The following is a 13,478-nucleotide window of genomic DNA, read 5'->3' on the forward strand; positions in this document are numbered from 1 at the left end:
AATCTAAATGGTAATTTAATAGGAATAGCATTGAATCTGTAAATTGCTTTGGGCAGTATGGCCATTTTAATGATATTGATGCTTCCTTTCCATGAGCATGGAATGTTTTTCCATTTTTTTTGTGTGTTATCTCTGATTTCTTTGAGCAGTGTTTTGTGGTTCTCCTTGAAGAGATCTTTCACCTCCCTAGTTAGCTGTATGTATTCAGACCCAGGAAAACTCAGTTTTAAAGGTATCAATCCTCACATAAGTAACATACAAATTGATTACAATTCCAATAAGGATTTTCTTGGAGTTTTACAAATTGATCCTAAAATTTAATAAATAAGCAAAGGCCAGGAATAGACAAGAAGATTTTTAAAGAGAAAGAACTAGATAAGGAATTTTAATACTAACACATATATAAAGCTGCAAAAATTAGAGAACTAGATCATTGCAACAGAATAGGAGACGGGAAATAGACCCACACCTATAAGCAAATTGGATAAATGCCAGTGAAACAGCTTCCAGATGGCTGAACACATGGCAGTTCCGGGAGGGTGGAGCACCCAGAGGGTGCATGGAAACTCTGTGACCTTTCCACACGCCTTGCCCTGTACATCTCTTCATCCGTTTCCTTTGTAACATTCTTTATAAGAAACCAGTAAGTAGCACTGTGCCACACCTGGGAAGGAGGAAGGACACACAAAAAGAATCAAGCATGGAACCTGTCATCCAGGAGTTTACAGTCTGACAAAGGAGATAAGATGTGGACACAAATATTATAATTAAAATTACAAGTTGGCAAATAATCAGAGGCAGATGAAGATGTAGTTTGATCATTTTAACAATAGAATTCTGTTAAAAACCAAGCTAATGAGATTTTAATGACTACAATTCCTAAAAAGTTGGGTCTTTTTACAGCTATGCTTACAAAACTGGATGGAAAAAGGAAAACAAAAGAGAATCATCACTTATCACGCTTAGAGTTCTCACAGATAGGACACAGCGAGTTTGTTATTTGAGATGCAATTCCTTTGACTCTCTGACAGTGGCAAAGCACCACACAGCTGCCCCAGAGAAGCCACAATGAACTGCATCTTTTCACATGCAATTGCAGGAACAAGAGGAAAGAAAACCAGTTCCACCCAGAGGTACGGATAAAGAAAAGGACCCTCCCAAGGAGGCCACATGGTAAGTGACCATGGAGAGCATCACTCGGTCGGAAAGGCAGGCAAGTTATTAGCTTAGTCTTGGCCTTCCTATTTAACGCAGGACAGTGGTAATGTTTAACAAACCCTGGCTGTAGTGACAAGCCTGGGATCTGATGGAGGAAATCCAACTGAAAAGCAGCCAAGAGAAACAACAACCTAGAAACAGACGTTCCAGCTACTAGGATGCGTACACATTTAACCTGAATTACATGTAAGTGGGATGGGATGAGAGCATTCATTCTAAGTGCTCTCTAGAGATTTCACCTCCTCCTCCATATAGATATTGTCAAGTGCAGTTATAGCCATCCATGTTAGTTTTGTCAAATTCTCAGCAATTTCTTTAAAATAAGATATTAAAATAATAACAGCTTTAAAAGTGCCAACAAGGAGGGGTTGTCATACTAAATAAATGTAGTTGGAATAATTGATTGTTCCTAACGAAAATGGATTCCTACTTTATACCTCACACAAAAATAAATTTAGGTGGGTTAAACTCCCTATGTGAAATTCAAAATTCTAAAACTTTTAGAAGAAAATATAGGATCATATCTATATATAGGATAGAAAAGTATTTTTAGTTAAGACACCAAAAGCACAAACTTTAAAGGGAACACAGACAAATTCATTATATTAAAAATTTAACTTTTTTTTTTTTTTTTTTTGAGACAGGTTCTTATTCTGTTGCCCAGGCTGGAGTGCAGTGGCAGGATCTCGGCTCACTGCAGCCTCAACCTCCTGGGCTCAAGTAATCCTTGTGCCTCAGCCCCCAGAGTAGCTGGGACTACAGCGACGTACTACCACCACACCTGGCTACATTTTGTAATTTTTGTAGAGACAGAGTTTCACCATGTTGTCCAGGCTGATCTCGAAATCCTGGGCACAAGTGATTTCCTGCTTCACAAAGTGTAATATTTCTGCTTAATATGAATTCTACTCAATGTAAATAAGTCAATGCAAACAAAGTTTAAAAGACAAGGCAAAGACTAGAACAGAGACTTGCAACATTTTTGGTTCATATTGTCCTTCAGGTTTCAGTCATTTTTCATGTGGCCTCTATGCAAAATAAGACATTTAACAGTTACATTCATTAAATAATTCAGTCCTAACTTATTAAAGATTTATGGTCCAACAACTTAGTAGCCATCTGAAAAAATAATACATATAAACTGAGAAACAGGCAGGGCATGGTGGCTCACGCCTGTAATCCCAGCACTTTGGGAGGCTGAAGTGGGCGGATCACCTGAGGTAGGGAGTTCGAGACCTGCCTGACCAACATGGAGAAATCCTGTCTCTACTAAAAATACAAAATTAGCCAGGTGTGGTGGCGCATGCCTGTAATCCTGGCTACTCGGGAGGCTGAGGCAAGAGAGTATCACTTGAACCTGGGAGGTGGAGGTTGCGGTGAGCCAAGATCTAGCCATTGCACTCCAGCCTGGGCAACAAGAATGAAACTCTATCTCAAACAAACAAACAAACAAAAAAAAACAAAAACAAAAAAAAAGAAAAAGAAAAAGAAGAAGAAAAAAATACTATTTTTGTTTCATTTTAAACTAACTTACGTTGATGAGATGTGTGAATCTATTGGATATTGTACAATTTTTCAAATCTTGGAATGAGACTAGATGCCATATTTCCGGTTTCACGTTGATTTTCAGGTGGTAATTGATTTTTTAATCAAAGCAACCACTGAAAAACCAGTTTCACAAACATAGAATGTCATTGAAAAGAATGTAGTATGACTTAACCTTGAACTACCTCGAGCTAATAGTAGACACATGATGTCCAAGAAATGTTAACTCTTACTGTGTTTCCCTTTAACATTTCATTGTTTCCCTGGAAAATTTAAAATATTCCATGGCACCCTATAAGTTCACAGATTTACCCCTATAATATGCACAGAGTGTATGACCTAGGAATTTTACTTTTAGGTATACATATTAAAGAAGCCCAAATATTGAGGTAATAAGGGAATAATCATAAGGTATTCATTACAGAATTGCAGAAATATTTATAGCTGCAAAATAGTAGAATGTATAAATAAGTCATGATATATTCATGCAATAGAATAGTACACAACCCTTAAAATAAATGTATGAGAGATGGGCACAGTGGCTCATCCCTGTAATTCCAGCACTTTGGGAGGCCAAGGCAGGCGGATCACTTGAGGTCAGGAGTTTGAGACCAGCCTGGCCAACATGGTGAAACCCCGTCTCTACTAAAAACACAATAATTAGCTGGATGTGATGGTGCATGCCTGTAATCTCAGTTACTTGGGAGGCTGAGGCAAGAGATCGCTTGAACCCAGAGGTAGAAGTTTCAGTGAGCCAGGATCTTGCCATTCCACTCCAGCCTGGGCAACAGAACAAAAAGGTACTAGAGCTACTTTAATCAATGTGGATTTATCTCAAAAGCATAATGTTGAGGGAAAAAAAGACAAAGCATGGCATAGTGCATGTGATACTATTTGCAGAAAGCTTAAATGCCTGAGAAACAATCCTATATAATGTGTATGGCTACACATATGTATAGTAAAAGTATTTAACCATATACATAGAATAATAAACACTAGTTTCATGACCCTAGTGAACTTTGGGGAAAAAGTGAAGGAAGTGGAGGTGGAATGCGCTTCTTGATTGTAGTTGTGGGATTTTTTTTTTTTTTTTTGTCTATAATAGTAAAGATTGAAACAAACAACAAAATGGTAAGAGCAATAAAGCTGAGTACTTAGTACAAAGGAATTTGTTACTACATTCTCTATTTTGCTAGTATGCTTGAAGTGTTTGTCAGTAAAACTAAAATAACACAATAATTTAAAAAATAAAATGATTGCTACCACCTATTTGTAACCCATTTAGTATGGAAATCAATTTGGCAATAAGTTAATATTATCTGGTAATTTGGTGTAAGTCAATTATCAGAATATTTATATTCTTTGAACCTAGAAATTTCACATAGAAATTAAAACTCAGGAGACCATTTTTTTACACAGGTCCCCAAATGCTCATCAGAAGAACAGCAATAAGGAATTGGTGAAGGAAATTTTGCTTTATCTTTTCAGCAAATTAAATGCATCTTTAAAATTGATAGCTATGAAGATTGTATAACACCTGAAAAAGTATCCCTATTGTGATAAGCAAAAATACATGTGTGTCATGTACATAAATGCATCTGTATGCATACAACTTATACATCTATGATTAGAAAAAAATGCATTGAAAGGAAAGAAAAGTAGCAAAAGTGCATGTGTTAGGGTGGTGACAATTTTTCATGTTTCAGTAATGTGTTTAACTTACTTTTAAAGTTAAGCTTAAAGTTTTAGCTTAGATAAAATAAAAATCCACCACTGAATGATTCAGTGTTTCAGGCAACATTCCAATGTTATATTAGCAATGTGTGTCCTGTGTGAATAATAGCATTTCATCCTCTCTGTTTGAGAGTATTACAGTAGCTATGCTGTCTTTCTTCTTTGCCAGAGTTAAGATTCGCCCTCACTCAAACAAACAGTGAGGCTGAAGTTCAGGTGAGTATGTGAGCATTGTGATCTTTCCCATTAAGGCTTAGTAATCAGAGTGACATTTACCTAGGTAGGTGGAGGTGCTGCTGAAGGCTTAGGCTGTAACAAAACCAAATGTCTGATTTACATCCGGTAAGAGTGTCCAATTTTCTAGCTGACTTCAGATGTCTTTTTAAGATCACTGCACACGTCAGCCACTTATCTCTTGATTCCTGGTGTTCTGAAATATTGTCTGTGTGATGCAAAGGGTCCATTCTATCTTGAAATAGAAGAGGGCGGAGGATGTTCTCTTGCTTCTTTTGGGAGTCCCTGCCATCAGCACTGGCTGTTTCATTCCATGGTGTCTTGGGACAAATGACTTAGAGCTTAAACTTGTACTTCATAGACAGATGAGAACAAAGGGGATGACAAATCGACAAAGTATTTATATTTATAGTCACAATGACTTCATTTTCCTCCCATTGCTCCTCAGGGGAAGATTTTTTCACCTATTTATTTTCTACTTAAATTGCCTTTGCCTAACTCTAGGCCCAGCCCCCAACCCTGGGCAGTGGTGGGCAGTACGTTTGGAAATGCTATAGGCAGCGGTAGGAATGGCAGGACTGACTCTCCTATCAACACCGCTCATGGCTGCTGCCACTGACTGCACCTTTGACCTTGATAGATTTCCAGAGGGTTAGTTAGCATTGTTAAAATATCACACAATTTAGAATGAATGTTTTATTCTCATGAATTCTAAAAGCTAACCTTGGCTTTCTGTGCTGAAATGGGGAAAGAAAGAAGCTGATAATATAAAAATTGTTTATAAGGTTGATGGTGCACAACTCTCAGGGGTGGGAAAGCCAGTGAGCAGGTGCTGCAGAGACCTGGCATGTGAGAGGGAAGCCTGTAGGGGAGTAGGCCATGGTCTTCTGGTCCATTCACTGCTTCACTTTTCTTCCCTTTTGCTACATTACCAATTCTGGCACATCACTCTATAGCTGCCCTAGTCTTGCAGGTTGCAGTTATACGCTAGAGGCAAGAAGTTTCAGAACAGACTTAGACGTGACCCAAAGGAGAAAGAGAGGCAGAGGCTTTTGCATATGGTGATATTACTAAAGCCCCCTAAATGAGTGATACAGCCCCATGTATTCAACAGGCCCTGACCCCTGCCTTCATAGGGTTTGGGAAAGTTCATCCAGCACTGCAGCAGAGAGATCCCATGCTCCTCAAATGTCCATGTACCCCTCCATAATTGCTAGCCTCCTTTTGCAGTTAGATGGTACCCATGTGACTACCGCCAACCAATGAGATGTGAGTGGAAGTGACTTGCAGCACTTCCAGGCCAAGGCTGTCAAAAGAGCCAGGGTGCCTCTCCCATCTTTCTTCCCTTAAGGGGCAAGCTGCTTCCTCATGTAGGAAATGAAGCAGAGTCTTCTAACCTGCTTCAGGCATACAATGGGTTAAAAATCAACCTTCATTGTGTTGAATTACTAAGATTTCAATGTTTTTGTCTTGTGGCAGAACTTATCTCATCCTGACTAATACATGGTAGCAAGTGAACCTCTCCAGTGCTTGATTTTGTGAGAGTAAGCTGCTCCCCTGCTATACGTGTAAAAACGGATAAACAGGAGATGGAGAAAGAGCACTGGGTTAGGAATCAGAAGAGCTGGTTGTAGTTTGAATTTGGCCAAGATTTATGGTACATGTTTGAGGAGTTGTTCCACTTTTGTGGTCCTCAGGTTCTCAACCAGAGCAGTGGTTGTTAATGCTTTTTGTTCGACATGTAACGAAACCTTCAAACAAAGGTTTTACGGAAAACTTTTATCAAAGTTTTTATCAGCTCTATAAAAGGCCAGTATATAGAGCTGGTAAAAGAAAAACTGCCTCTCTTCAAACCATGACCCTGCAGGCTCACTGTCCACAGAGGCCCCTGGCCATCTCAGTGGAGCCCTGCAGATCCATGGGCAGACAGCACAAAGCAAATCACTGGTGTTATCACCTCTATGACCTGCTCTGAGGCTGGCATGGTTTCATAGTGACAGCGACTGTTTCTCACCTGTCCCGCAGGTCACACTGCACTCTGTCCAGCGGCCATACTGCCAGAAGTACATCTGCTGCTCAACATCATTGTCGAGGCCATCTTTCTGGATTGTGTACTCATACTTGATGCCAGGGTTAGTCACCTGGAATAGAAGCTAAAAGGCAAGAGAGGGGTCATGTCAAACTGTCATGACTTTATACTGTAAGCCAGTCATGTAAAAACACCACACAATGTCAGTCATCTAAAATTAGTAATGGGAGCATGCATTGGAACAAATGCCATTACATAGATCTATACCTATGTCTGTGTCTAAGTTCATAACTATATGTCCACCTCTACCTCTGTGGCTATATATTCTCCATCTAATTATTTCTTGGCTGGATTCCCATGGGAATTTCAGTTCACATAAAGGGGGAGATCAAATCATATGGGGAGTACTTTGTGGAAATGGCGAGGAGTGTCCTTTCCAACAACAGGCTGATAGGTTACTTTGTGTTCTTACGTACTTACCAGCTTTGTGAATATAGGTAAGTGCCATAGTTTGCCCATATACAAAGTGGGGATAATAAATAGTGTCTATTTGTAGGATTGTTCTAAGGGTTAAATGAGTAAACACATGTAAAGTGGTTAGAACAGTGCCTCAGTGAATGTCAACTTGTATGATGTTTGTTATTGTTGTCTTATGATGGCTTTCCCTACCTCTCAGGCTACTCAGTACCTTTAACAAATAGTAGTTCTGAGCTGACAATGGTCATGGGCTTTAGCTTAGCGATGCTGCTCTTGGGATCTTCCCCTTACTTCCGTCTCCTGCAGGCAGTCTACTCATCACATGTTTAAAATGGATTCACCTTAAACATAGAGGCAGTGGGTTGGTTGCTCCCTGGGACTGGGGAAGCAAAGTCTCCTGACACTCATGGATCACAGCTGCCATGCTTGACCTTCAGCTTCTGTGAGCGCTCTGATCTCTGGCTCGGAAAGGATGTCTCTCTAACTTTAGACTGTGGCTGGATCTAACTCCTTGGTCATCTGTCATCCTCAATCTGCTTTGCTGCTATTGGTATATCCATTCCACTCCTTGTCTGCAGTTCTGTGCCCAGTATGAAAGACAAATTTCTTGTACCTTTGAAGAGCACATATTGTATTCTAACTCCTCCTTCCAGCAAGAATTTCACAAAGCCAAATGCTTTGCTTCAGGACAACACAGAGTAACATGTCAGTTTATCCTCACTGCTGGAAAGCTACTTGGAAACCCGTGCCACAATGACAATAGACTTGAGGAACAATCACCCTCAAATAAGTCAGCCCAGAAGCTGAACTCAAACCTCCCAGTGGGTGGTTTTAGAGCACCCTGCATTTTGTTATGGGGGTTTCAGCAATATCTAGGCAATAAAGGATTAACAGCACAAACTAATATCTCATTCCCCTCCCTGCTCCTTGCTAAAAGAGGTTTTAAAGATTCTTACTTGATGTCACCTAGCAAATACCTAGAGGGAAAAATGAGAAGTATTCTATATTCTAACCAGTACACATGTCAGCAGTTTTCCTCCTTTCTGCATTACCTGGATCCACACAGACTCATTGGTGGGACCTGTGGCCATCAGCTTTTCCAGGTCTCCTTTCCTGTCATACTGAAAGACGGTCCCTGCCAGCTTATAGTTCCCGTTCCACTGGATAATAAACCCTCCATTCAGGTAATATTTTTCAGGGTCTTCACTCCTGATGGCCAGGAAGTTTCCAGCTCCCTCAATTTCCATTACTCTTATGTCCCTTGCTCCTTTCGGAATGAGCCCAATGTCAACATAACCTAAGGAGAGAAGACACAATCATGAAAGAGGCACGCCAGCTTCTCAGCTGAATGCAAACTGTTTCTGACCCATTGTTCATCCTCTTTCCAGCCTCCCCATCATTTAGTGCCCTTGCTGGATAGCCACTGGGATTGGCAGAAGCACTAATTATGGGGGATTTTCGAGAACTTGGACAGGACCAGAATTCTCAGGAGTTTTGTGACTCAATATGTGCCTGGTTTTGTAAGGAGGGGTGAAATAAGTGCAGATTGGACTCTGAAGCTTTTGTGGTTGATCTAGCATTTATTTTTCTGTAATTTTATGTTGATAGTTCAAAACCCTAAAGCTCCTTGCTAGCTTCCTGCTAGTATTTCTGCTTCCCCCTTTGTGGCTATTAAATTAGACTTCCTAAACATTGCGTTGGATACATACTTTACCTCACCCCCCCTTTGCCAGCAGGTTAAAGACAGACTCTTAGAAGTAATGTAATCCTAGCTTCCATTCATTAAGAAAATCCTAGAGGGAATCTCAGATTGTTTGTCACCGGGCTATCTTTAATACAGCCTGTTATGAGGAACTCAACTCTGAGTACAGCCTTTTATACTGTTGGACAATTCTATTCATTAGAAAGTTTTCTTTCTCATTTTTTCTTTTATATATTGCTGAAATAGCAATTTATAATTTATCCTCATGTGTTCTAACTCAGCCTTCCGAAAAAGCGTCATATGTTGACATTTACTTAAAGACAACAATCAACTCTAGCCACAGTCTTATTCTTGTTTAATGGTCATTATGGTAAGAGGCATACTGGTGATAAAAGGAATGAACGCTTAGCGGTTGCCAGTGTTTGCCAGGTTCTATGCTAAACATTTTATGCATTCACCTTATTTATGCTTCTTGAGAACCAATAACTCATAAAATGGAAAGAACATGGACTTGGAGGTTGGCATGGTGAAAGGAGTTCTGGGGCAATGGGAGTTGAAAGACTTGGATTCTAGTCTCTGCATTTCTGCAAATCCGCTCTATGACTTTCATTGATTCATCTAACTTTTTGAATCTCATTGCACAGAAGGGGACTGAATGATGATGTCTGCGGTCCCTCTCAGCTCTAATAGTCAGTGATTTTCCTCTTTCGTAAGCTAACTATTCTTTGTTCTTTCAGCTTTTTAAAAAAAATATATAAAATACAGTTTTAAGACGCTGAAGATCTTGGTCATTTTTCCACTGGATATGCACTAGGTTATTTGGTCTGATGAGCAAGCCCTTCCTCTTTGTCACCTGAAAGTGCCTTAATTTCTTCATGTTCCTCTGGCATTAAAGAAGTATGGGATCCTGGGGGTCAAACCCTGGACTGTCCAGCAAGAATAATTTGCTCTGAAACTGGATACAGATCACAACCTCAGCCTCATTTTTCAAATTGACAGCTCTCATCCAGAGGAACCAAAATGTGGTTTGAGTAGTATTTAATTAAGTTCCATTTGGCTCTCAAAGACTTGTCTGGAACAGCTGATTAAAACCACTAATGTATAACCACCTTGGGGAAGATATTGATCACATGTAATCGAGGCTAATGTTTTTAAAAAATAAATGCCCTTCGAGTGTTGCTATCTGCAGTCATATTCTTACTTAGGATGTTGCATGCCTTTTCATAGCAGAGCTCATGCAGGTAAATCAACTGGTATGAAATACTGTGTCTACCATCTTGCTCCTTGCTTTTAAAAAATGAAAACCGAAATAGAAAAAAACAATGAACAACAGAGTTTGCTTTTTATTCTTCCACTTAAGAGAGAAAATCCAAAATTAGAAATATTTATTATGGGCAGATTGAAAGACGCATACTTAATTTACTGCTTCTGAATACCTTGTAGATAAAAGAAGGACCAGTAAGAATAGCTCCAAAGTACAAGTGACCCATCAACAACATAGGGGTTAGGGCACCAAGTCCCTATGCAAGTAAAAAAATTTGTGTCTAAGTTTTCACTATCCCCAAACTTAACTACTTGACCAGAAGCTCTGCCAATAGCATAAACAGTCCACTACTACATATTTTTTGTGTTATATGCATTATATATTATATTCTTATGATAAAGTAAGCTAGAGAAAATAAAATGTTAAGAAATTCATAATGAAAATGTATTTGCTACTCATTAAGTGGAAGTGGATCATCATAAAGACCTTCATCCTTGTTGTCTTCATGTTGAGTAGGCTGAGGAGGAAAACGAAGAGGAGGGATTGATTTTTCTCTCAGGTAGAAAAGGTAGAGGAAGTGGAGATGGAGGAAGAGAGGCAGACACACTCAGTAAAACTTTGCAGAAATTCATTGTAATTTCTGTCTGACATTTTGCTTTTTCATTACTCTAAAAGTGTTCTATAAGGTACCAATCCTTCTTCTACCATTTGCTTTAGTTTCAGTGTCTGCATCATAGAAAAGTCTATGTCATAAAATAAATCAAAAGCAGTCTTGAGTAAACAGAACCCTTCTGCTAGACTGTCCAATGTCTGTCTGTTTTCTGGCACTGTTTCTTCTCCATCCTCTTTCTGGGACAGTCCTCTGGTCCTGGTTCGGAAGCACTCTCTTCATCAATTTGTCTTCTGTTAATTCCCCTGGTGTGGTGTCTAGCAACTCTTGAGTTTCTCCAAAATCCATATCTTGAAACCTTTCACCCCCACCTTTTTCACATATTCACAATCTCTTTCATGATTTCCTTGATTGTCTCTGTTATAAGTCCTGTGAAGTCATCCACAACATTGGGACACAGTTTTCTCCAGCAGAAATTTACTCTTGGGCTTCATGGCTTTCACAGCGTTTTCTCAGACAACAGCATCTTCAATGTTGCAATCCTTCCAGACTTTCATGACGTTTCTATCAGAGTTCTCTTCCACAATGTTAATACTCCTTTCCAGAGTATTGGGTGTAATGAGCCTAGAAGATCCTTATGACCCTCTGATCTAGAGGCTGAATTAGAGACACTGTGTTTCAGGGCAAGTAGGCCACTTTGATGCCTTTGGTGCTTAACTCATGGAGTTTTGGGTAGCCAAAACTACCCAAATATCAAAAGAACTTCAAAAGGCAATTCCTTACTGGCAAGGTACTTCCTGACTTCATGGACAAAGCATCAATGCATCAAATTCAGAAGAAGCATTCTCATTGTCCAGGCCTTCTCCTTGTACCACCAAAAGACTGGCAGCTTGTATTTATCTTTTCCCTTCAAGGCTGTTAGGTTAGCTCCTTAATAAATCATAAACCTGACGGCATTTGCACAAAACAATAGAGGTGGCCTATTCCTTCCTGCCTTAAATCTGGTATTCGTTTATCTTCTTTACTAGTAAATGTCCTTTTTAGCATGTTTGCCCCACAATAGGGCCACTTTCATCCACATTAAAAATCTGTTTAGGCAGATTTTTTTTCTCTTCAAGGACTTTCTTAATGGCAGCTGGAGACTCATCTGATGTCTCTTGCAGAAGCTGCTTCTTCTGTTATCTTGACATTTTTAAAACCTAACCTCTTTCAAAAATTATCAAATCATACTTTGCAGCTATTAAATTATCCAGCTTTACATCCCTCTCCTTCCTTTTGCTTTAAGTTGTCATATAATGACTTTGCTTTGTATTTATTTATTTATTTATTTATTGAGATGGAGTCTCATTCTGTCACCAGGTTGGAGTGCAGTGGTGAGATCTTGGCTCACTGCAACTTCCGCCTCCTGGGTTCAAGCGATTCTCCTGCCTCAGCCTCCCGAGTAGCTGGGACTACAGGTGCGTGCCACCACGCCCAGCTAATTTTTGTATTTTCAGTAGAGATGGGGTTTCACCATGTTGGCCAGGATTGTCTCGATCTCTTGACTTCATGATCTGTCCGCCTCGGCCTCCCAAAGTGTTGGGATTACAGGCATAAGCCACCACACCCAGACAATGACTTTGCTTTATGTTGAATCATATCAGAGTCTACAGGTGTGGTATGCCTTTCCTATAGCAGTCCTGCACTGATGTGAAAGCTGCATGAAAGATAAGAAGTTTCACAAAAAGTGCAAGGTTTTTGTACCTGCTGGCATAGCTGTAGTGATGGCTTTACAAATTTCCTTTTCTTTTTTTTATAATGGTCCTTACACTAGATTCATTTATCTTGAAGTAGCAGACAGCTATATCTGCAGACCTCAATATATGGTACATATCAAGCAATTCAGCTTTCTCCTGTAATGTCATGACTTTTCTCTGCTTCTTGGGAACATTTCCAGCATCACTTAGTGGCACTTTGTATAAATCCCATGGTGTTATTCAAGGTTTATGGTATTGTGCTAAACACAATGAAAAATATTCAAGAATTGCAGGAGATCACTTTTTACTGTGATATGCAATTTACTGGACAGATGATCTCCTCACATGGAAATGATGAGCATCACACAGCATTTTAAGCAGATATTTGCAACACTTGAGCTCACCACAATAGCAACAGGAGGTGGCTATAAAATTATTATGGTAGTATAGTATTACTACAGTCACTTTTATGCAGTTATGATTTAATACTGCATCTTTGGTTTGATCACATTTCTCTCAATTGCAAATGGTGCCATGTATGGTCTATAAGTGTTTGTGTTCATAAGTTTTAGTAGATTTTAACTTTTTCTAATAGATTTGTGTATATTTTATGGTAGTAAATGATAAAAGAGACTAATATCTACATATATCTTACACATTCATGATATACCTTTTTCTTAATTTTTCTGATATATCTAGGCTACACAGTTCATCTGTGAGTTTCCTCACACTGTCACAAATCTCCAAAACATTTTTCAATATAGTTATTGAAAAACATCCTTATACTAACTGGACTCATTCGGTTCGACGCCATGTTATTCGAGGGTCAGCTGTATTAAGAATGATGAGTATATTTGTTCAGCAAATCAATTTTCTTGCATCTTCCCCAGTGCAAGCATTAGCTACTTGTACCAGTATTAGGGGAAGAG

The 13,478-nt window shown here is 39.3% G+C and overlaps 1 protein-coding gene across 1 annotated transcript in view; it reads right to left on the minus strand.

Moving 5' to 3' along the window:
* Positions 1–13,478, minus strand: part of ADAMTS12 (ADAM metallopeptidase with thrombospondin type 1 motif 12) — a 377,381-nt gene that overhangs the window by 78,031 nt on the left and 285,872 nt on the right. The window contains exons 15-16 of the mRNA XM_015139808.3: positions 8,290–8,534; positions 6,746–6,884 (exon numbers count right to left, since the gene is read on the minus strand). Of these exons, the coding sequence (XP_014995294.3) occupies positions 6,746–6,884; positions 8,290–8,534 (384 nt within the window). The remainder of the gene's footprint in view (positions 1–6,745; positions 6,885–8,289; positions 8,535–13,478) is intronic.

Source organism: Macaca mulatta, chromosome 6, assembly GCF_049350105.2.
Source record: "Macaca mulatta isolate MMU2019108-1 chromosome 6, T2T-MMU8v2.0, whole genome shotgun sequence".
In the NCBI taxonomy this organism is placed as follows: Eukaryota; Metazoa; Chordata; class Mammalia; order Primates; family Cercopithecidae; genus Macaca; species Macaca mulatta.